Genomic DNA, 26,104 nt, shown 5'->3' with positions numbered 1-26,104 from the left:
CTCTATTGAACATCAGTTTCCTCATATATAAAATGAGGGAGTTTAACTAAGATAATCAAGTCCAGCATCAATATTCTGTGAGTCTTATTTAAAAGGGAACATTCTTTCCATTTAGTGTATGTTTAATTTGTTTTGTTTTTGAGAGAGAATGATTAGTTCCTTTCTTCTTTTATACCTTTCTCTGAATCCACGTATTATCTTTTTGGTTATACTCATGTTAACCAGTTCAAAGCCTTTCTCTTCAGTCCAGCTTCGTTTGGCAAGAAAACTACTAAAATCAAATGCCTAATCCTGGCAAAAAATCGAATGGGCAGATGTTAATGTTAATCCCCTCAGTTAGTGATATGTTACCACTTAACCAATTTACAATATTTGTTGAGCATCTGTAGACATATAGAAGTAATGAACATGTTCCCTACACTCAAACAAAACTCAATCTTGAAGATTCTCACAAACAAACATAATATATAATATGATGGTACAGCAAATTATACAGTAAAAAAGAACAGGTACTCAGGGAGAGGGGAGATCACTAAGCATTGGGGTTATTAAAAAAATACCCTCAGGAAGCAGGCTGACTTTGAAGGACATGTAGGATTAACAAATAATTTAACCTTCCTCTGTGCCATACTAGTCTCAGTAAAATAGTAAACTTCCTATTCTTGTCTACAATATTGGCCAACTAATGATACTAAGGTGATTTTAAAGAAGGCAGCTGTTTGCTTAATGTATTTTATTATGTGATGTGTCACTATCTCATGTCGTATAATTTGATTACAACTTCTTTTCCTTCCCGCTCTCTCCTGTTTTCACTCTTGCTTTTCAATCTCATAGAAGCCTCCAGTTCATTGAAAGCATCTTCTTCCACTCTTCAGTACCCCTGCTTCTTCCCTCTTTCCCTTCTCACATTACCCCCTGGATGGATCATCTCTTAAATCTCTGTCCTTCAAAACTTGAATCTCGGATAGATGCTATAGCCCTTCTTTGCTCCTTTGCAGTGGCTAAGCACTGCTAGAGAAAAACTCAGAGCCACACTATTTGTCATCACTACAAATTCAGGGTCTGCAGACTCACCTGAGCACTCAGGGGCATTTATCAATCTCTTTCTGATTCTTGCCAACTCACTTTCCCACTCCTGGCAAGTATTCCAAAATTCCATTATTCTTCTCAAGCCCTTTCCCTTTCGACAGGTGAACTTCTTCCTGCTTCTGAGAACACTGAGTCTGAAAGACTTGTCCTCTTTCAAATTCCAGCCCTCCACCTACAGCTTTAACTAACAATACAACACTACTTCCTTTCTTTCTTCCTTCCTCTCTCTAAAGACAAAATATCTGACACTCCCTGTATCTGACACCCCCCATCCCCTCCTGCCTTGTCCAGGACAAGACTCCATAGCCTTTTCCCTTTCTATCTTTTTTGACATTAATCTCTTCTCCTAGGATCCTTCTTTTCAACCTCTTCTGAATCTTCCTCTCAACCAATTCAGGTCCTAGACCCAAGGTCACCTTCCCTGACCATGGGACCCAAAATGACCTCTTAAGTCACTCTTTATCACAGTGCTCTGGCTTATGTTTTTAAGTGCACATCCCATTATCTGGAATTATCTGTTTAATTCATCTGTCGCCCCCGACTAGGACAGTAGCTCCACAAAGTCAGAAATTTTTGTTCATCACCATAAGCCCATGCCTAGAATGGTTCTTGCCACGTTGTAGGTGCTCAATAAATATTTGTTGAAAGACTGAATGAACCTCTAAATATGCTCAAGTCTCACTTATTCTATAGGAAACAAAACAAATTTAAAATTTTTTAAATACTTTTTTCTTCTCCTTAGGTAGAAATTAAGATCCAGGAAAACAATGGCCATATAGCTTAGTGAACCCAGTTCAATAGTATAGGGTCAGCTTGATAAATGCTTGCTGAATATTTCTGGATAAATGTAGATGTTAGGATATTTTTCTCCTTGTAAAGTAATTGGGACTTTGATATTAGATTTTCCTATTTACCATCCATTTTAATTTCAATGGTCTTTTAACACCTGAACTTTTTAATGCTTCCTGTTAATATTGCCTTACGAATTCAAGAAAGGAATGTTCACAGTAATACATTAGAAAATCTCATTATTTATTGAGCTAGAGACAGGTACCTCACACTTTTTCCCCACAAAACACCCAAAAGCACAATGTTGGGCTCACAGTGAGAAGTTCATTCGTTAACTTCTACTTAGTTAACTTTGTTTCTTTCAAGTTCCTTTAACAGTGGGAATATCTAAAATGAGAAACATCGGAAAGTAAAATCTTATCAAATAATAAGAGCAATATTTAAATTTAATATTTAGATATTTAGAGCAACACGATAACTTATTAAAAGTGTTCTTCTGTTTCTAGGAAAACTATTTTGTCATAAAACCTATGGATCATTGCCTCCTCTGTGTGTGTGTAGTGTCTCTGCCTGACCAGCTCTGCCAAGATGACATCCTCTTGGGGGACGATGGTGGTTTTGTGAACAAATTCACAGTAAATAGTGATGACTTTGGACTCAAGCAGGCAAAATCCAAAAAAAAATTACAATATCAGGTGTTAGACTCAAAGAACTTTAAAAGGTAAGGGTATTACGGGAAAATCCAATTGTTTTAATATAGACATCGTTCAAGTATTTATGTAGTGAAAATAATATGCCAGACCCCATGGTAGAGATTTTAAATACAAAGCTGAAAAAGAAATGTTTTTTACCTCAAGGAACTTCTGGTATAATAGGGAAGACAGACAGGAAAATTAGCAACTGAAATTCCTATTTTAAGTGCTACTGACAATGAAAATCTATAGGTACTTGAATGAATTCAGTGAAAAATTAAATCATGAATAAAATATAAAAGACATGCATGGCTGTTTACTAGTACTTAAATATGGAAGACAATTCTAAACATAAAAGCAATGGATACAGAATTCAAAGAAAAAGTTTGATAGATTTGACTATACACATCAAAAGATAACATTTTGAAAGTAAATAACAAACTGGGATAAATATCTATAACAAATATGACAGACAGTTGGTTAATAATCTTTAATAGGTTTTAGAACTCAATTAAAAAACAATAATTTCTCAAGATAAAAACTGACAAAGACGATGAACAGATAATTCACACACATGCCCACACAGCAGTCAATAAACATTTCAAACTGATCATCAGGCAAGAATGCTAAGAACAGTTTCCAACTGATGAGGTTATGGGTGATTTCTATTGTCTGCTTTATAATTGTAGTGTTTTTGAAGTTTTTAGAGTAAGGCATATATTACTTTTATTAGCAGAAATACAAGTTTTATACTAAATACAACCTTTTTATTAATCAAAGAAGTACAACTTATAATCATATACAACTTCTCACATAAAATTAGAACAGATTAAAAATGGGTATGATGTTGTGAGATGGGCATTCTCGCATACTGCTGGTGGTGAAAGTATGAGTTGAATCCCTTCTGGAAAGCAATTTGGGCAGATGCATCAGGTGTCTTAATAAACATTTATACACTGAGACCTGTGATCTCCATGTGTTTAAGAATATAAGTATGATTATCACAGCATTATTTCTAATAATAAAATATCTAGTGTCCAACAATAGGGGAATGATTAATTGTAATAAGTAATCATTTAAATAAATAATTCAAGTATTATATAAATGTGTGATATAATATAAATTCTATAAATATAATTACATATTTTATAAATATGTCCATACATGTGTAATACATTTATATGTAAATTTCATTTTTTGTCAGAGTCCTAAAAAATATTTAAGGCATTAAGGGCATTCAGTAAATCGTAGTATAACCATAATAGAGAATGCCATGCATCTCCATTAAATTATATTTTGAAAGATATTTAATAATATGGAAAATGTTCATAATATAATATTAAGTAAAAAACTTTTTATTTTTTTATGTACATTGAATCCAGTTTTATTTATGTATATGTGTCAGTATGTATATGTGTCCATTTGTATGTCTGCGTATTTCTACTTAGAAAGAAAAATATTGAATGTAAATATCCCAAAATGTTAATGATGATTCTCTTCGGAACTTCAGAGAAGTGATTTTTCTTTTCTTCTCTATGGTTTTATACTTTTTAAATTTTGTACAAACAAAATTTTCCTTTTAGAATAAGAAAAAAAGTTTGAAAAATACAGGATTATATTTTGTTATTAATATAGCAAATATTTTATTCCAGAGATAGAATATGTAATTCGAAGCTCACTATATCTATTGCTACAACGGAATTAAGACTAGCCCATTGCTGAAACCCTAAGAATGACACAATGATTATCTGGCTCCATTTTCCATCCTTCATATATTAGCAGTATTACTTAGTTCCACCAAAGTATTAAACTCTGATGGGGGAGTTTCCCAGTATGTGATGTGCTGCTCTATTTACTATCAAGCACTTTATTCCAATTATGATAGGCTCTTAGAAGAGATGCTGAGACATGAATCTTCTCTTTACTGAGATGTGCATCACCTGTCAGAAAATTCCATGGCCCGTTTTCCATCTCTGCTTCCATTAGACAGATATGTTAGAAATGAGATTGGGGGAATTTGAGGAATGTGAGTACAGTTAAATGAATGCTAATTCATACTGGTTCTTTTGTAGACGATTTAATCATGCAGCTGATCATTATATACATGACAAATTATTTGAGACTAAAGTGTATATATATATAAGCTGAGTGTTGAAGCAAAACATTGTAGAAATTAAAGAAAGAACTAGCCAGTATCCAGAGTTCAAAATTTAACACAATCTGGCATGGAAAAAAGAAATCTCCCCTGACTCCCACTCTGTTTAATCCAATATTGTCAAACTTTCCTGCCTTGAGTTATAAATATGTCTATTTCTCAACTACAATCTAAGGAACTTGGTGATAAGGATTTTACCTTAATCATCTTTATGTCCTTGATACCTGGGATACAATAAGTGCTCAATAAGTGTTTGTGGATGAGGAAACAAATACACTATAAAATATGAGTAAATAAAATACCATGAAGATGGCTTCTTCCAGGTTAAGACAAGAAGAATTTTATGGCAGTTTTGGCCTCTAGTGCTAAACCTCTCCCTCAAATGTCCTGTGTACTGATGAGCAAGCCTTTGACAAAGACTTTGAAGGCTGTCTGAGCCTCAGCTTTACCAGTGATCTGGGATTATAAACTGCCTAGTTCTTCAGTTTTAAATGTATTCATGGGAAATATGAAAATGAATTGACTCATACAAGATAAAAAACAATATAAAACACAGTCCTCCATTTGCATGATCAGAACTTTTTCAGTAGGGTAAGGATGATCATGTCAATATTGGACTGGGTTTCTTCTAGATTATTCCTATAATTCTGAATCTATAGCTCAAACTCTGATGATAAACTTTTATTTTTTCATTTAAAATATGATGACGATCATATAGTTAAACAATTGAAAGTATAATGCATAGGATAGTGTTACACATGTAGGCTTTACCACAGCTCAGAGCTGCGATTTGGTTAAAGTAAAAGTGAAATACCAAAGAGAAACTCAACATGATGTGTTCGTGAGTGTAACATAACCCCCTTTTTTTCTTGTAATTCTCAGTGTTAAAAGGAAGCTACATAATGACTGGGTTATGAAAATTAGATACATTTCAGCCCTAAATTGCTTTGGATCCTGCTCTGCAGACAGTGTTCATTCATTAGTTTTGGAATCCTTGAAGAGACTTGAGGATAATTTGTAAGTACAATTGTTTATATACATAAACATTCTGTGACTTTCAGGTGTTTTCCTGAAACCCATGGCAGCCTTGGAGCTTTTAAACTAGTTTTTAGACATATCAGATGTTAAGTATTCCATTTGTTCAACAAGATTAATTAGATTTTCAGGAGGAAGTTGAAGTTACTCATGCAAATCTGAACATGATGTGTCCTCCTAGAAGCAGTTTTGCTCCTTTGTTTTTTATTGCTATATTCTATTAAAGTAAATCAATATTGGTGTAGCTATATTTTCCAAATATAGTTCTATTGGTAAAACTTTGTACTTTAAAAATCATTATTACAGGTCAATTGACTAGTCAATAGCCTGTATCTGTAGAACAACCATCATGTTCTATGTGTAATAAATACACCAAATGGCTTTCTTATAGACAGATGAGTTTGAATAGTGTGTAGTCTTATTTTCTACCTAGTTAAATATTTGTTAATAGTTATACTGATATATAGCAAGGGTATACGAATATATAGTAACTATAAAACAGCTGTTATATTTTTTTAAGAGAGATACATTCTACAGCATGGATAAAACTCAAAAACATTATGCTAAGTGACAGAAGCCAGACACAAAAGACTGCATATTGAATAATCCCATTTGTAGGAAATGCCCAGAAAAGAAAAGTTTATAGAAATAGGAAGTAGATTAGTGGATGCCTGGGGCTGGTGATGGGAGCAAGGACCCCAAGTTGACACAAGGGAGCTCTCTGGGGTTAGGGAAGGCTAAAGAAGAAGGAAATCATATCAACAGATGCAGAAAAAGCACTTGACAAAATCCAGCACCCATTCCTGATAAAAACTCTCAATCTAGACACAGACATTATACCAGTTACAGGAAAACAACTCAAAATGGATCATAGGCCCAAAGATAAAATACAAAGCTGTAAAACTGGAAGAAAATCTAGATGATATTGGGTTTAGCAATGACTTTTAAGATACTACTCCATGGGAGAAATCATTGATAAACTGGACTTCGTTCAAATTAAAAACTCTGCTCTGAAAAAGACACTGTCAAGAGAACAAAAAGACAAGCCATAGACTAGGAGAAAATATTTGCAAAACACATATCTGATAAAGGGCAGTCATCGAAAATATACAAACAACTCTTAAAACTCAACACTAAAACAAACAACCTGATTAAAAAATGGGCAAAAGATCTGAGCAGACACATCACCAAAGAAGGTATACAGATGGCAATAAGTATATGAAAAGATATTTCACGTTCTACATCACTAGAGAAGTGGAAACTAAAATCACAATGAGATATCATTACACACCTACTAGAATGTCCAAAATCCAAAACACTGACAACCTCAAATGCTGGCAAGAATGTGGAACAATAGGAACTCTCATTCAGTGCTGGTGGGAATGCAAAATGGGTGCAGCCACCTTGGAAGACAGTTTGGCAGTTTCTCACAAAACTAAACATACTTGCCATATGATCCAGCACTAAAAAGCACTAAAAGCACTAAAAAGAAATAAGCTATCCATGAAAAGTCATAAATGCATATTACGAAGTAAAAGAAGCCAATCTGAAAAGGTTACATACTGCATGGTTCTAACTATATGACATTCTGGAAAAGGCAAAACTGTGGATAGGCAATTAAAAATCAGTGATTGCTGGGATGCAGGGGGAGGGAGGGTTGAATAGGCAGGGCGCAGAGGATTTTTAGGGCCTTGAAAATACTCTGTATGATACTATGATGGTGGACACATGTCATTATACATTTGTCCAAACCCACAGAATGTACAGCACCAAGAGTGAACCCTAATGTAAACTGTGGACTTTGTGCGATTATTATGTGTCAAGGTGTAGGTTCATCAATTCTAACAAATGTACCACTCTGGTGAGAGATGTAGATAATGGGGGAAGCTATGCATGTGTGGGAGGGCAGGAGCATATGGAAAATCTCTGTAATTTCCACTCAATTTTTCTGTGAACCTAAAACTGCTTTTAAAAAATTGTCTATTAAAAAAATGCACTGAGCCACAAATTAGAATCTGATTTGCTGCAACAAGAGGCGAAAGGTCTTCTTTAAACTTTGTTTTAAGGATGAAACTGGAGGGCATTATGCTAAGTGAAATAAACCAGACAGAGAAAGACAAATACTGCATGGTATCACTTATATGTGAAATCCAAAAAAAAGTAGAACTCATAGAAACAAAGTGTAGAACAGTTGTCACCAGGGAAAGGGTTCCCTTTCCATAGGGAAAGGTTCATAAAAGTTTGGTAAACTTTCATATAGGTTTTTATAAAACCTATAAAATGTCTGAGGATCTAATGTAAAACGTAGTGACTATAGTTAACACTGTATTGTATAATTGAACTTTGCTAAGAAAGTAGAATGTAAATGTTCACACCAAAAAAATAAATAAATAAACATGTGAGATGATGAATGTGTTGATTAACTCAGGGGAATCCTTTCACAATGTGTATATATATCAACTCATGTTATACAGTTTCAACATCTTACAATTATATGTCAAAACTGAAAAAATGAGATAAAATACAACAAAACACTATGGGTAAAAACTTAAAACTGCAAAACCCTTACCTAGTGATTCAATTCCATTCTTAAAACTTACTTTCTCAATTGTAATCATTTTCTTCTGAATTTGTTTTTCTGTTTAAAGAATCAGTGAGTTGAAATGAGACAGAGTCTTGCTTTCTTTTTCTCTTTGCATTTAGGATACAACTTTAAAAAGTTCTGGGAAAAATGGTGGAGAGACAAATATGACCCCCTAACAAAACACAAGTGATAGATACCTCCTAGGCCCTCTTGAAGTTTTAGTGAAACTCACAAAAAAATGGAAAACAAAAGATAGCCTTTGCACATACAGAGCTAGAATTTCTTTAAATTCCAAGGCTTTTAATTTAAGCAATGGAATAACAGAATTAGAAATTTAATGAAAGATGAGAATATCACAGTCAGTCAGATGACTGACTACCTTAAGTTTTCCTGGAAGCTGTAGTCTTCAGGAAAAACACATATTTCCCCTTACGTAGAAAAAGCTGAAAATGTTTATCTTGGTGTAAAACATATTACAGTGACATATGATTTAAAAACTTTCTTCAGTACCTTAAAAACAATTTCATTTCTTGACACCACATCTGACACCACAAATATCATTTCTATGTTTTTGTGACATAATTAACTAGCTAGTGATTATACTCTGGCATTTTAAAGGAATACATTTCTGAAACATTTAATTAAGAACTAGATGCCACCTTATTTCCGATTTGATTTTATACTATGTTGGCAATTCATGATACATTCATAATCATAAAGAAACATTGAGAAAACATATACAAATATAATGTCTTCGTGGTGGTATAGAAAAAATATATTCTGCTTCAACATCCAGAGAAAGGATTTTTATTTGCAAGATATACAAACCTACAACCATGATTTCCACAGAACAAATATTACCAGTACACTTACCAGGGTAATTCTAAGTTTATATGGCAACCAGAAAGCTGTATAAGGTAACGTAGTTCAGCCTTTAATCCAGAACTGTATCAATTATTCAACAAATATTTACTAAGTCAGAATGTGTTAAGAACTGTGGACAATACAAATATGTTTAAGTCGTGGCCCCTGTCTTAAAATGCTTAAAATCTAAGTGGGAAGACAAGAAATATAGACATAAAATCAGCAGTATGGTGCAGCCAGCTCATGTCTGGAATTTGGCCGACTTATTGTTAAACTCTGCCATGATTAAAATAAGCTCACAAATCAATTATATTGAAAACAAAGGCAGTAAATACTCAAAAATCATTACTTCTTATTTATTTTACTACATTTTACTATTACTTATGTTCTTGAGGGTTTTATGTCCTGAAGAACACAGTGCTATATAATGGTGTGCAACTCTGTATCTTTTCCTAACTCCACGTTAAGAGATGTCCCTTTGCTGGTTTGAAATCAGCCATGAGAGAAATATTTATACCATGGAAAACAGCAAATGTTGTAAAGCAATGGCACACTCCCATCTCTACTTTCCCAGCTCAATGAATGTTAAACATTTATCAGCGCACTACTACCTAGGATAATTTGCGTTGCAAAGAAGAGCAAGTTAAAGGCTAGTTGACTGGTTTAGGATTATAGGCATAATAGGAGTTCAAAAAGGGAAGCGCTAAATAATGGTCCTCCAGCAAACCCATAGAGATAAGAACCAGAAGTCTTATATAGGGGACTATGTAAAGCAACTTGCCAGTGATTTCATTACACAAGAAAGTTTAAAGCAAACAAAATAAACGTGACTAGGTGGCTTTTGGATGAATGAAGTGGCTTTTTTTACCCTTCTTAAAGACTGTCTTTACATTGGTATGTTTAGTTGCCTATTGTCAATTAATATTACAAAATAGAAATCAGAAATTGATCTGCACAATATTGACAGGCGCTAAGTTCCAGCATCCTTCTCTCAGACCTCCACATCTCACCATATCAGCTTTTGAACACTCCAACTCGCACTATACCGACTCAATGATGTTGCTGAGGTCTCTGATACCTTTATCTCTCAGTAGATTGAATTTTATCAGCCCTTTCCTTGACTTTCTTCCCTTCCCACCTGCCTGGATCCCAAGTTAATCATCTGAGTTTGTATCTCACCAGCATTCTTCCTTGATTTATACTATCTGTCCAATGTATCGATCAGCAAAATCCCAACCCTCTTGCTCAGCACAGCCCTTAGCCCAGTCTCCCAATCCTTTTACATACCTATGATTAACCCCCTCTTATTCCTCTCAGTGACTATTCCAAACTTCAACTCCTTTCACCCTCCACCGATGTCCTGTCCCTCTATATGATCAAAAAAAAAAAAAAACAACCCCTGTGGCCTCAGGAGTAATTCCCCAACACCTCAGATGTTTTCAGAATTTTCTATATCCACACCCAGACTTAAGTCTTTTCTTTTTGTTTCAGAGGTTGGTAACACACCTTCCATTGGTGACCCTGCACTTAACTTCTTCTCCAGGATCTTGCTACCTCAGTTTCTCCCACTCTCTCATTTTCAACCTAAAATGCTCAAGTCTCTTGTGATCTGAATAACGCTTTTCTTGACCTTTAGTGTCCTTTGATCTATCATACTACACCTATTCTGGAAAGAGTACTCTGCATTCACTATCCCCACTATCTTGACATTACTCATTCCCTCTAAAACCCCCTCTCATATAGCCTCCCGGCTACTACTCTACGGAAAAGACTCTCAAATTGGCCAATAATGTCTACATTGTCAGACCAAAGGAAATTAAACTTGGAGCATTCAGCATTACTGATCTCACCCATCCTAAAACTCTATTCTCTTGGCTTTTGGGAAGCCAGAGTTTTCTCCCGGTATCTTACTGTCTGACCTTTTCCCTTGTGATTCCTCTTTTTGTGTCTGCTCTTTTTGCAGTGGTATTCTCCAGAGTTTTGTCCTTAGCCAACCTTACTTGTCACTTTCTACTCAATTCTTGGGTTATGTTCCTCTTCTCCAACATATTAATACCTGTATACTAATGAAAACCCAAGCTATCTTGAATGTTGGACTTACGTATACCTACTCACTATGTCCACCTGGATATCTCATAGCCCCTTAAATTTCACTTCACTTCCCCCACTTTTTAATCTATGCCTTTTATAGAATTTAAAAATTTTCTTGGTGGCACCATGATGCATCAAATCATCTAGGCAGAAATTTAGCAACCCCACATGACTCCTTTTTCCCTCAACCCCTAAAAATCATCAGTCACCAATTTGTCTATATTGCCTTAAAACTTCTTGTTGAATCTATTTTATATTCTGTATCTCTATTGTCCTAGGCTCTTCTCTCCAACTACCTCTTGTCCCAATACTCTTCCAAACTATTCTTGTAAGGATGATATCCAACCATCTCAATGTCCTTCACATTTCTCCATCACCTGCCACAGCACTCCCATTATCTGGTTCCTGTTAACCTCTCCACTTCATCCACTTCACTGCTCTTTACTACCTTGCTCTTAGGTTCCTGTTATCCTGTTACTCTGAACTTCTTGCTGATCCCTGGATACTGCATGTTGGGACTTTGTACATGTTCAGTGCCTGAAATACTCTCTCCACTCTTCCTCTTAGTTCTTCTACCTCAACCTCCATAATCCTGTGGGGTTTTTTTCTTTTTTTGAAAAGAGGGAAGTTTTTTATTTTTAAAATTGTTTCCAGTTTTTTGAGGTATAACTGACCCCATAAATCCTTTAAGGATCAAGTGATACCAACTCTAGGAAATTTTCCTGACCTCTCCCAGCAACCTCTTCCCCAGCTGGGTTAGGTACCCTTTTCATGCTTCAGTCTTTGTACTTATTGCATTTTAATTATGTTTAAGGATGTGTCTTTCCAAGACACTAAGCTTGTTGAGTTTTTGTGTATTCAACATTCTCTTTCTGATAGTCCTATAATTTGAACAAAACTACATAGATGACTCCAGAAGAAGCTCTAGAGCAGGAGGCTGAATATTCACTTTTTTTTTTTTTTTTTAGCAAATACTTATTGGTTAGTTACTTTGTTTAAAGCACTGTATTACATGTTGGAAATTTAAAGATGCATAAGACTTGGTCTTTGCTCTCATGTCTAATGAGGGAGAAAGGAAATAGATTCCCAGAGAGGGTGATAAGTGTTATGATATCAATTTAAGAGAGTTGTATGGGAGCAGAAGAGAGTTCTCAGAGCATCTTAAGGTAGGATGGGAGTGTGGATAAAAATTGAGGTAAGCTTCCTGAAAAGGAGTGTCATGCATACTGAGTTTTGAAGAACTGGTAAGAGTTAGCCAGGCAAAGCAGTTGCAGGAGAGTAGAGTTGATAAATAGTCACATTAAAGAAATGACATTTATAAAGGCACAGAAGTGAAAAAGAAGATGGTGAATTCTAGAAACTGTAAGTGGTTCAATATGATCAGAACAGAGAGAAAGAGTTGGGAAAGATGAGACTGGATAAGCGAAACATGAAGAGACCTGCATACCATGATAAAAAGTTGGAATTTTAACCTGATGGCTACAGGAAGCCATTGAATACTTTAGAAAGAAAAGTGATAAAATACGTGTTTTTGACAGATTACCCTAGCAGCAAAGTGGAGAATGGATTGGGGAAAGGCAAGTTGAAAAGAGGGAGACCAATTGGGAAGATACGGCAATAGTTTAGAAAATAAATGATGGGGGTTTGAACTGAACCAGTGAAAGTAAGGATGGAAAGAGAACAGATTCTCGTATAATTTACAAGAACTGGTGACCTACTGGATGAGAGAAATAAAGGAAAGAGAGGAATCTAAGGTTCATTTTTTCATTCTCAACAATATTTAATGTATGCCTATTATAGATCAAAAACTGTTCCAAGAAGTGATATAATGGTATACAAAAAAGACTAACTCTCTCCTCTCCTGGAGTCATATTCTAGTGGGAGAGCAAATAATCAAATGAATAATACAGACTTAGGTGAGTAGGTGATGGAGATGAAGGAGCATTATGGGATAGAGTGATGGGAGGCAGTAATCTTGACAGGATGGTCACGAGAGATTGCTCTGAGGAGATAACATGTGATCAGAGATCTGAGTGAGGTGAAGAGAAAATCATCCAAAGATCTAGAAGAAAAGCATTAGAGCAGCAGACACCAGGCTCAGTTTGGGGAAACTATATACGTGGCTGTGCTTTTCACTACGAGAGAATATAAATAAAGGAATACATTTGCAAGGGAATTCTAGATCACGCCTGCCACTTATTCATTGTCCAAGAGTCTTGAGCATGTTTTTTTAACTTATTTGAACCTCAATAACCTATTTATAAATGGGAATAATACTAACTTTCTTAGCTCATGGGATTTTTGTGCTACTCAAATAAGCTGAAATGGGTGAAGGTGCTTTGAAAACTAAACCCCCTTAACAACTGAAAGTATTATTATTTGCTTATAGACATTTAAGGTCTTTTGTGGAGACTGGATTTTTAAAGAACACTGATTTCCGCATGCCACCAAAATCTATGATAATAATAAATACTCTAACACTGCAAGAAAGGAAAGGCACAAGTTTTCCTTTGGGAACAATTTGTATGGGCCAATATTCCCTTTTCCAAGTATTAGGATCTTTCAATCAGGTGGTGAATGCTTGTATTAGGTCTTAATGAAATGTTAATAGGTACCTTCTTTTTGTCAGCAAAAACATGCCCTTCAACTGACATGATTCTAGGAAGATCTAATTCCCTTTTTTTTTTTCCAGTGACGTATCCTCAAGAGCAGAATTGAGTTAGTCACACTCTTATTCCTTTTTATTTATTTATTTATTAACATCTTTACTGGAGTATAATTGCTTTACAATGGTGTGTTAGTTTCTGCTTTATAACAAGGTGAATCAGCTATACATATATATATATATATATATATATATATATATATATATATATATCCCCATAACTCTTCCCTCTTGTGTCTCCCTTCCTCCCACCCTCCCTATCCCACCCTTCTTGGTGGTCACAAAGCACCAAGCTATCTCCCTGTGCTATGTGGCTGCTTTCCACTAGCTACTGGTTTTACATTTGGTAGTGTATATATGTCTATGCCAATCTCTCACTTTGTCCCAGCTTACCCTTCCCCCTCCCTGTGTCTTCAAGTCCATTCTCCAGTAGGTCTTTATTCCCGTCCTGCTCCTAGGTTCTTCATGACCATTTTTTTTTCGATTCCATATATATGTGTTAGCATACGGTATTTGTTTTTCTCTTTCTGACTTACTTCACTCTGTATGACAGACTCTCGGTCCATCTACCTCACTACAAATAACTCAGTTTCGTTTCTTTTTATGACTGAGTAATATTCCATTGTACATACGTGCCACATCTTCTTTATCCATTCATCTGTTGATGGACACTTAGATTGCTTCCATGTCCTGGTTATTGTAAATAGAGCTGCAATGAACATTGTGATACATGACTCTTTTTGAATTATGGTTTTCTCAGGGTATATGCCCAGTAGTGGGATTGCTGGGTCGTATGGTAGTTCTATTTTTAGTTTTTTAAGGAACCTCCATACTGTTTTCCATAGTGGCTGTATCAATTTACACTCCCACCAACAGTGCAAGAGGGTTCCCTTTTCTCCACACCCACCCTCTCCAGCATTTATTGTTTGTAGTTTTTTGTTTTGTTTTGTTTTGTTTTGCGGTACGTGGGCCTCTCACTGTTGTGGCCTCTCCCGTTGCAGAGCACAGGCTCCAGACGTGCAGGTTCAGCGGCCATGGCTCACGGGCCCAGCTGCTCCATGGCATGTGGGATCTTCCCGGACTGGGGTAGGAACCCGTGTCCCCTGCATTGGCAGGCAGACTCTCAACAACTGCGCCACCAGGGAAAGCCTGTAGATTTTTTATTATGGCCATTCTGACTGGTGTGAGGTGATACCTCATTGTAGTTTCGGTTTGCATTTCTCTAATGATTAATGATGTTGAGCATTCGTTCATGTGTTTGTTGGCAATCTGTATGTCTTCTTTGGAGAAATGTCTATTTAGGTCTTCTGCCCATTTTTGGATTGGGTTGTTTGTTTTTTTGATATTGAGCTGCATGAGCTGCTTGTAAATTTTGGAGATTAATCCTTTGTCAGTTGCTTCATTTGCAAATATTTTCTCCCATTCTGTGGGTTGTCTTTCCATCTTGGTTACAGTTTCCTTTGCTGTGCAAAAGCTTTTAAGTTTCATTAGGTCCTATTTGTTTCTTTTTGTTTTTATTTCCATTTCTCTAGGAGGTGGGTCAAAAAGGATCTTGCTGTGATTTATGTCATAGAGTGTTCTGCCTATGTTTTCCTCTAAGAGTTTGATAGTGTCTGGCCTTACATTTAGGTATTTAATCCATTTTGAGTTTATTTTTGTGTATGGTGTTAGGGAGTGTTCTAATTTCATTTTTTTATATGTAGCTGTCCACTTTTCCCAGCACTACTTATTGAAGAGGTTGTCTTTTCTCCATTGTATATTCTTGCCTCCTTTATCAAAAATAAGGTGACCATATGTGCGTGGGTTTATCTCTGGGCTTTCTATTCTGTTCCATTGATCTATATTTCTCTTTTTGTGCCAGTATCATACTGTCTGATTACTGTAGCTTTGTAGTATAGTCTGAAGTCAGGGAGCCTGATTCCTCCAGCTCCATTTTTCTTTTTATCCTTGTATCCCATTCCATTTTTACTTATGTGCAAACAGGGACACACACACACACACACACACACACAGATGCAACCATTCTTTGAGTTTAATAAATCTTTTTATTTATATGTTTTGTTCAAAATGAATGTTAGTATGTATTTTTTATTTATGTAATATTATTGTAGGGAATTTAAATTCCTCCTCTCTGCAGTGTTCTCTAGATTTGGTACTTTGTAGCTGTAAACACTTAAATTATCTAGAAGGTTTTCTTTTTCATACTTGCCAGTACTTTCTGGTCTGAGGTCTGAAGAGCATCTATTTTGCAATAGGCAGGAGTTTGTCTTTAAGCTCAATTCCAAGCTTCCTAGTATTCACCATATCTCCTGGAATTTGGCCCAAGAGGGTCAGGAAACTGTGAGACAAAAATACACAAACTCAGCAAATAATGATCATTGATCTATTCTGTCAAATTCTGGCTAACTTTTCAACTACTTCCTTGGGTCACTCTCCTAAATCTAGAAGCTAAAGAGATTTCTCAAGTGATACAGTGTAATCATGTTTTCCAGAACTGTCAGTGCCATTGAGGAGTCATTTCAATAGAGAGTCGAGTCCACTCCATCCCTAGGTTCATCGTATTCTTATCTCTGCAATTTCTTATGATAAGTCTTAAACTGAGACAGATGAAACTGCATTTATACTAATTCATAATTGGCCAGTTGTTAAAATGGAAGCCAGTACAGCTCCCAGAAAGGCAGGAAAAAACTCCTCTCAAAAAAAATTTTCCATTTAAGAAATGATTATCATTCTGGTCATAATTTTGTATGGTAATTTCACAAATGTACCAGCAGGAAAATGAACATATGCTATTAATATTGCCATGTAAAGAATATTGGCCTATTGCAAGACAAAATTTGAACCATTAACCCTTTAATAGCTTGGCAATTCCAAGAGATGAGCAATTAACTACTTAGCATTACTCTTTATTAGTTACCCAGCTTGGAGGCAGATTGTAATATTAGAAAGTATGTAGTGGTTCTCAGTAGGGTTGCTATGGAGCCAGTCAGAACTGGTTTCTGTCTGGCACTCAAGGCTTTGTGACCATTGAACACGTTACCATTAGCTCTACTTAGTCTCAGTTTTTCCGTCTTTAAATGGGAATGAACATACCTACCTTGTAGTGTTATAAGGTATGTAAAAATTAACCTAATTTACTCAGGTAAAGTGCCTAGCTTAATGCATGGTATATATAGTTAGTGCTCAATAAATGTAAAAGTTCCTCTTTTTGTTTTCTTAATAAAGATACTGAAATACATCAGAAAATGAATTTTAATACTGAGATCAGGTGGAGTTACTGTAGACCTGTACTGGTTTGTTCTTTGTGTTCCCACTTCTATAGTAGGGGTCAGAAAATGGCATGTGCCATGTTCAGTGGGCCATCTGCTTTTGTAGCATCTGCAAACTAAGAATAAGTTTTACATTTGTAAATGGTTGAAAAAATCAAAAGAAGAATAATATTTCATGACCCATGAAAATTATATGAAATTCAAATTTCATTGCTCATGAAGTTATATGGGAACACAACCATGCTCACTTGTTTACGTGTTATTTACAGCTGTTTTTGTGCTACAGTGGCAGAGAGTAAATAGGAAAGTGTAAAATATTTATTATCCGGATTCTTAAAGAAAAAGTTTACCATACATGATCTAAAGTTTTCTATTGCACCTTCTCTTGTTCTTTGGGAATGGGTACAATATGGATTAATCACAGGCAGTAACCCATAGTGAGGACCACTATTTTAAAAAAATACCTTTACCTGAGGCACGCAAATTTCCTGCCTTACATCATTAAGGAGGAAATAAAAATGACTTCTTCTCTGTCCCCTGCATTCCTCCCATCTACCCCAACCCCAAGGGAAGATAAGAGAGGATACAAGCTTGCTCAATGGCCCTTCATCTTTAGCAATTGCATGATCCCCCTGGAATGCTTTCCTGTCTGAACATCATATTACATTCAGTGAATAACCCTAATTATGTAACGTTCCATCTGATTACCCTGCTTCCCTCTCCAGATCAGAGCTCACAAATTTGTGTAACATTAGCAGGGAAACTGAGGTGAAGTATGCTATGATTCAGGCAAGGTCTTTTGATAGTATAGTGTTTGGTTTTTTTCTTTCATTTTGAAGAAATTATTAGAAAATGTTTCTCCTTCAAAAGTACTATTATCTCAGGGAAAGATTCAGAGGGAACTTCCCAGAATCAATATATTTCTATTCTGTGTGACTCTGAAAACTGGTACAGTACTGTCAACCAGTGGTATTTTTCCCTGAAGGGTATTCAAACATATTTATTGGGAGTCTTCTGTGTTCAAAGGCCCATGGTATCTACATTTTATTTTGTTATGGAATGGACAATATGGGCCAACATTGTACATAAGACTATGAGTCTAGTGCTATCTTGCTGTGGTCACTGTTTAGAGGTGGGTCTCCCTGAGGCATCCTAGACAAGAGGGTGGTCCCCCCCAACCCCTGGCCTACCACCCCATCCCTGAGGAGGGACCATGGTGTGGAGGACCTGAGCTCAAGTCCAAACACCAAACCAGATATCTCACTGCACTGTAAGATGTTGAGTGAAAACTCTCTTCATTCTTCAGATGTAAAATGCTGTGGAAATACTAGTTAATATTATCATAACTTTCTCAAAGAACACTCTGGTATGTACCAGTTAGAGTAAATTACACCTAGTTACAGAATAAGAAAGCAATCTGTTAAAAACTATGCAGTTGAATATGTATATAAAATATCTGTGAAAAGCAGCTCATCTTTTAAGTTTTTTCCCAGTTGACATCAATTATATGAATTTTCTTAGCTGCAACTGGCTTTATTGAAAGACACAGTTCATCCATTTCTGGTCCATTTAATTATGTGGGCCAGGAAAATAGATTAATTTTATCTAATGGGCAGGTATTTTAAAACAACAAAAAAATTTTAATGGGAAGTATGTATGATCCCCATTTTACATGCTGAGACATTGATGTAAAAATGTTTGATAGATCCATAATCAACTAACAGGGCATTAAATGTTTCTTTTCCTGCTATCATAGAATTTCAGCTAAAGTTCCATTTAAAGAAAGATATACTAAACCATCCTCACAGAATTATTAGAAGGTAGTCAGACCAGTCCCATGACTCTTATCTTATCCATGGTTCCCAGTAAGAGCCTCTTATGTAAATTCCTGAATTTAGTTGAGCAAATTTTTTCTTCATAATTTTTCTGACATTAAACAAAGTTGTTTCAGCCAAATCTTATATCTGCATCTTCCCAAAGACTGCATTTCAGACTTCATTTATATGCTCTCTCATTGACTTTGTGATTGTGTTCTGAGAAATCTACAGCTTGTGTTTAATTCACATCCATTTCTTTTATAACCTAAATTCACGTTGGGCACTTATAATGAAAATTTATTCTCACCTGAAGTTTAGGGTGATAATTGCAATCCAAGACGCTTCTGGGTATTGCCCCTTAGGTTTATTATCTCAAAGATAACCCCAAAATATAAGCTACATAGAAGTTATGCTTTATGAGGCCCAGTTTTTGTAAAGAGCCACATTTGAAGAAGTGTAGTCTAGTGGGCAAAAAGAATTAAAAAGAAACTGCAATATAATTTAAAATTACAAATACATGTACCCCTTGACTTGCAATACCACTTCTAAGAACTTGTCTTTTAGAAATACATACATATGAAATGGTACTTTTATAAGAAAGTTGCAGTATTATTTGTAATCACAAAAAATTTGAGAAAGCTTGATGTCCCTCAGAAATTAAGTGATGATTTAGTCTTACAAAGGAATACTCTATGACAATTAGAAAAAAGAATGAGAAAATTTTTTACCTACTGATTTGGAAAGATCATCAAGATACATTATTAAGTGAAAAAACCAAGGAACAGAATAGTATATATTACCATTTTATTTAAGAAAAAAGAAAAGAAAAGGAAACATACAAAGCAAGAGGAGACTAAGGTCAGGTGCTTTATGCCTAAGGGAAAATAACATGGTACTAGACTAGAAAATAACACAAAAGACTTTATTTAGTTGGTGGGGGCAGGAGGGTGGAGTCCAGGAAAGGCCTTTCTGAGAAAGTGATATTTAAGCTGACACTTACAGGAGGGTGTCTGTTAGTGTGGCTAGGATCCGGGGAAAGAAAATCTTTGGCCTGTGCAGAAGCTCTTGAGGAGAAAGAGAGTTCAGTGAGGCCAGAAAGGAAGCTAAAGAGACCACATGGCTGGATCCAGGGGAAGAGGAGAGCATGGAGTAAGCCTGAAAAGGTGACAAGGACCATCCAGCACCATATGGGCTTGGTGGGCCAGGTGAAGGAACCTGGTGTTTCTTAGAGTATCAGGAGTCCACTGGAGAAAAGTGATGTGATCCAACTCATGTTTTAGAAAGATCACTTTGGCTGCAACTTGACAACAGGATTTGGAGTGGGATTGGGGAAAGAGAATGGGAAATAGTAGAAGCTGAGAGATTAGCAGTTTATTGCAGTAGTTCCGGTGAGAGGGGATGGAGAGTTGAACCAAGACATTGTGGCGGAAATGGGAAGAAGTGGTCAGATTTCATGTCTATTTAGGAGGTAAAATCAACAAGACTTGACAGCAAGTTGGATGTTGGTAGTGAGTGAGAGGGAAGTATCCAAATACATTCCTGCCATTCTGTACTACACTCATTTAGCTGAGCAATATACTTTCTGGCTTAAGACGTGATATATCTCTGCCCATCCTTAACACCAGCAAAACTGCAACTCCAAGGTGGAGGAAAGGATTTCTTTTTAAACAGAAACAACGCAAATGCTGCATTAATATCATATTATGGAGTAAGTAGATTCTGTGGGTCAGTAAGAATTTAATCTTTGCTTATAATATTTTCTGTGGGTAAATGGATTCATAACAACTTAGAAGTGAGCCTCTTGAACACAATCTATTTATAAGTTGGAATTAGCTTTATAAGGAAAAACATACAAGCTTTATATCTAATTTGTGTTTTGCAGGCCTGTCAGAGAGTTTTCCATGCCAAGAGGAGCAAACACTTTTTGTTACAGTATAAAAGCAAATGTGATTGTCACGGGAGGTAAGAGGACATTTCATGTTACACAGAGATTTCCTACTTTGCAAAGAGTGCTCTCCTTAATTAACACAGTTATAGAGTTTCATACAGTTATCGCATTTTACTGCTAGAGAAAACTTTTAGAGAATTTTAAAGTTTGTATAAAGTCAAATCTGTCATTCTTTTTCTTTGTGGCTTTTTGATTTGGTAGCACACTTAGAAAGGCCTTCCCCAGCCTGTGAATGTGTGAAACAAATTCTCCCATATTTACTATAATTTTTTGTTTGTTGTATATTTTACTTTTAAATCTTTAATCTCTCTAGAACTTGTTTCAATGTGTAAGAGCATGAATTCCTAGCCTGGGGCCCATGTGTGGGCTTTAAGGGAGCCCTACAGCCCCTGCGGCTGAATGCTTGTGTATCTATGTGCATTTTTCTGGAAAGAAAGTCCAAAATTTTATCAAATCCTCAAAGGAGTCCCTGACAAAAAGGTCAAGAGCCAATGGTTTAGCATTAACAGAGAAGAGGACCAGGGATAGAGTGTTGAAAAATACCAACATTTAAGGGCTAAGATTATCTGCTGAAAGTAGGAGGAAAGATGACAAATATAAGAAACTTGAGGGGAAAGGTGACGGACTGAAATATTCTTCCGGCCTCAGACTCCTTATCTATCATACTGAGGTTCTAAGACTGGGATGGCTTTCAGCCTGGGCTCTGTAGTCAGACTGCCTAGGAACAAATCCTGGCTCTCTTACTGGCAAGCTGTATGGCCTTGGATAGGTTATTTAATTCCTGTATGCTTCAATCTCACCTGCAAAATGGAGCTGATAATAATACCTACTCATAATGGTATTATAAGAATAAAGTACTTACACAGGCAGGGTCTTGCACGTAATAAGTCTTCAATCCAAATTTGCTAATACTGATGCTAACAATAACAAAAAAACACCTACTTCATATGGTAGTGTTTAAGATTAATTGAGGTAAGGTATGCCTGGCACATAGTAGGTTATCAATAATTATTAATTCAATTCATTTACAACAGTTAGGCACAATCACTTTGATCAACTTATACAGGTTTTGTTGGAATAAATTGAAATCTTCAGTTCATTAGGAGGCTGTTACAGAAGTCATGAGTGAGATGGTGAGGGTCTGAGTTATTGTAGGTGCTCTAGAAAAGGAAAAGCAAGAGTCAGTCTCTAAGACATGGAAAAATAAATTATTCATAAGGCCTGGAGACAGAATGATATTGGGGATTAATAAAAGGGAGCAGCCATCTCCAAGTTTGTAAGGAGGGAAACATAGAAGAATAGCAGTTGCATTGATAATTACATAGAAATTGAGAAGAGGGTGCTTATATGGAGAAAGAATGCAAACAAAATTTCAATTTTGAACTTAAATACTTAAATATCAAGTGTCAATTAGACATCTGAGAGGATATTCCTACTGGTGATGGGTAAAGATCTGGCTGGAGATAGGAGTTGTTAAGGACTCCGTAGGCTACCTGTGTGTTGGAGAAGATGAGTTCCCAGAGGCTCCTCAAGGAGATCAGGGTCACCTTAAAGGAAACAAGAGACATGTAGACTTGAAAGATGTAAATGAGCAAAACAGAAACACAAACAAATAAACATCAAGAAAATGGCCTATACTGGAGATCTGAACTTTAAAAGAGAAAAAAGATTTTAAAAAAGAAGAAGAAAGCCCTGCCATCAAAAACATCAACAAATATACCATTTGGTAAATGCTTAGAGTACACATATTCACTACAGGAGGCGAGATGTTAGATGAATAAGTGCTATTGGCCCCCTTCCATGTAAGATTTCTTCAAATTTCTTCTCCCAAAATGCACACAGCAGGCAATATTTGGTTTCCTACAAAGAGTATCCTGCCTCAGCCTTGAGGTACACATAAGGATAGCTGCACTTTCACTTCATGACAGGGTAATCTCCTTTGAGGACATAAAGTTAATTTTTTTTCAAGTACACTGTGCATTTAAAGTTTATACTGAAATCTGTCCTCAGCTTTGGGCCTGCCACAACACTTACTTAAAATTAGATTGTGGTTCAAATCTTATTTTTAAAAATTTTGTTGTAGTCTACTGGAAAGCAAAACTAATGAAAACAGTGAACTAGAAGATAGAAGAACTGGGTTTAGTCATAGCCTGGCCACTAACCAACTGTATGATTTTCAACAATCACTTAATCTCTGCCTGGTGCTCATTTTCCTTATCTGGTAAAATGAAGAAGTTGGACTACATAAATTTTAAGATTCTTTTGAACATAATACTCTGATACTATTGTTTTAAAAACTTCCTGTTCATAGGAGATAAACTAAATTGTCCTTTTGAAAAATTGGAGCCGAGTTTTCCAATTAGATGTTATTCAGTATATAACCACAGCTTCGTGTATTCAGAAAAACAAAGCATTAACTGGTCACAAACCTACATTTCAGTTAAAGACAGCAAGAAAAGAAAGAAAGGTGTCTGGATAAGAACCTGAAAAGCAATATGTGGGAGTCACGGCTTAGACTGGGGGCAAGTTTCCTGACACTCAATACTGATGTTTCTAAGCACACACAGGAATCCAACTCTTTAAGCTGTACCAATTAAGGCTATCATGTAGAGAGCTCCATAATGAGATCTATAACACATAAGGGAACAGAAGAAATACTAAAATCAGATGTTTTCAATAAAAGAAGTAGAATGCTTGTATCATAATTTCCTGATCCCCCATTGCCCTTTCCTGACTATCTTGGCTCATTACTTGCAATGGTCCTGGCCGGAAGTCAGAAGGAGGGAGTAGGTGAGGGAAGGAGAGTATATTGGTGGTGAGAGAGTAAGCAGCAAAATTGCCTGAGAATCAGACTGCAGTGGATGCTGCATTCACGGCAGCTTGTCTTCAGTTAGATAAAAGCAATGACTTCTGTCCTGCTTCAACCTGAGCCCAGCACACAAAGCCTTTGAAAAAGTAGTACTTAAATACGTGGCTACAGTGAGATTTGATTTCTAAAATCTGATTGTTCTGAAAGATATGCTGTCACATTAATCTTAACCAATTCCTTTGGACAACCCTTCATTCCCACACAAAAGAATGCAAAACATAAGAATGGACCAGGGCTTCCCTGGTGGCTCAGTGGTTAAGAATCCGCCTGCCAAGGCAGGGGACATGGGTTCAAGCCCTGGTCCAGGAAGATCCCATAGGCTGCGGAGCAACTAAGCCCGTGCACCGCAACTACTGAGCCTGTGCTCTAGAGCCTGCGAGGCATAACTACTGAGCCTGCATGCCACAACTACTGAAGCTCGCGTGCCTAGAGACTGTGCTCTGCAGCAAGAGAAGCCACCACAATGAGAAGCCTGCACACTGCACCGAAGAGTAGCCCCCACTCACCACAACCAGAGAAAAGCCCATGAGCAGCAACGAAGACCCAACGTAGCCAAAAATAAAATAAATTTAAAAAAATAAACTAATTAATTTTATTTAAAAAAGAGAAAAGGAATGGACCAACTTTTGTATACCTTGCAGTCTTAAGTATTTTAATCGGTTCTGGAAAAAAAAATGTGTTTGGTAATGTTTTGGGACTCAAACCACTTCAGTGCTTATGGATTAAAGCATTTGACTCTCACTAACCTCAGTGTTAATTATTATAAGATCCCCATTTCAGCTTTGAAAACCTGCTAATTATAGTGTTTCTAGCACTCTTTCAAAGGCAAGAAAACATTTAGCAGTATGACTGACAAGCAGCTAATTCCTTTCACCATTTGTAATTTATTGAATTGCCACAGTTATGGAGCCTCTGTTAGTAGAAAATGCAAATCCTCAATAACTGAAAACACATTTTTCTCAGGAGAATACTCTTGTTGATTGCTCCACGTGCAGTATGTAGCAGCTGATGACTCAAAATACACTCTAAAAGCAGATTTGCTAAACATAGTTGAATGTGTTAAATGTGCAGGGACGTTTGATGAGCTTGAAAAAACAGAAGTTCTTGCAGAAGGAAAAAAAAAAGCCAAACCAGGACAAGGTATTTCCTGAGCATTATTTTGGTGAACATTAAGAATTTTTTACCCAATAGTTGTCTCTACTGGCCATTTTAAGAATTAACCTCCTAATTTGGAAGGTCTAGTATATAAAAACAATTATCTGCCATCCCAACTATCTTGGGGACTCTGCATGCATTTGTTCATGTTTCATTCAACAAACATTTATTACACAGCTGCTCTGGACTAGACATGGTAAACCTCATAAAGATCAGGTTGAATTTCTAATATTCAAGGATTCAAAATCTAAAGTACAAATAAGGCATGTTTATAGATAGCTATAAATTGGAGCATGAGACAGCTGATTAATAATAATAATAATGCAGTTGAAATACTGTATGCATTTAGAGGTTAGTACTGTGTCTCTCTGTACATTCTGGGTCCAAAAAGTAGCCACACAGACTATATAAGGATTTCAGTACTATCAATGAAAAGCAAGCAGAGCTGGAGGACCTCTGGTAGTAGATAATAGAGAACCTCTGGAAGATTGAGTTTCCTTCACAATGCATATTGAACAAAGTCCTTAGTTTAAAAGGCCTGGACATTTCTCAGGTGGCAATCGTCTATTGAATCCTTCTGCATGTAATATACAAGTCATAGATTTTCTTCAGGGGATAGTGGTCTTATCCTTCAGGAGTGACAGTGCCCATTTCAGCAGTTACCCTGTCTAACATTATCTAGGATGATTTATGGGCCTGAGGCTTAGGGTTATGAACATATCTGAGAAATGTGACACTTCTTAGCCATAGACAGTGAAAAGCAAATCAGGCAAGATACTGCATTATTGGAATTACTCAGTTTTAATCATGTAACTGATAACCAATTTTACTGGGTCTAAAACAGTACTTTGTTTTATATCTGCTAATTGAATTGTTTGACTGTATCTTTTACCCATGATCTATTATAATTTTGATATTAAAAACTAAAACTTAATAAAAATTTTATTATCATATACGTTTATACACACACATCTAGTTATATCATAAAAACTGCCAGCTATTCACCAAACCTATATTATCTCTTACTGGATATACAGCTAGACTACATTTCCCAGACTAGAAAGTGCATTCAGTATAGCATC

The 26,104-nt window shown here is 36.1% G+C and overlaps 1 protein-coding gene across 2 annotated transcripts in view; it reads left to right on the top strand.

Moving 5' to 3' along the window:
• WDR64 (WD repeat domain 64) overlaps positions 1 to 26,104 on the top strand; it is a 146,653-nt gene that overhangs the window by 30,379 nt on the left and 90,170 nt on the right. For both annotated transcript variants that reach the window (XM_029229279.1, XM_029229280.1), the window contains 3 exons: positions 2,385 to 2,599; positions 5,608 to 5,742; positions 20,933 to 21,012. In XM_029229279.1, the coding sequence (XP_029085112.1) occupies positions 2,385 to 2,599; positions 5,608 to 5,742; positions 20,933 to 21,012 (430 nt within the window). The remainder of the gene's footprint in view (positions 1 to 2,384; positions 2,600 to 5,607; positions 5,743 to 20,932; positions 21,013 to 26,104) is intronic.

Source organism: Monodon monoceros, unplaced genomic scaffold (assembly GCF_005190385.1).
Source record: "Monodon monoceros isolate NGI ecotype Baffin Bay Population unplaced genomic scaffold, NGI_Narwhal_1 Super_Scaffold_18, whole genome shotgun sequence".
Lineage (NCBI taxonomy): Eukaryota > Metazoa > Chordata > Mammalia > Artiodactyla > Monodontidae > Monodon > Monodon monoceros.
The sequence above is the reverse complement of the archived record's forward strand: the minus strand, read 5'-3'. Positions and strand labels throughout refer to the sequence as shown.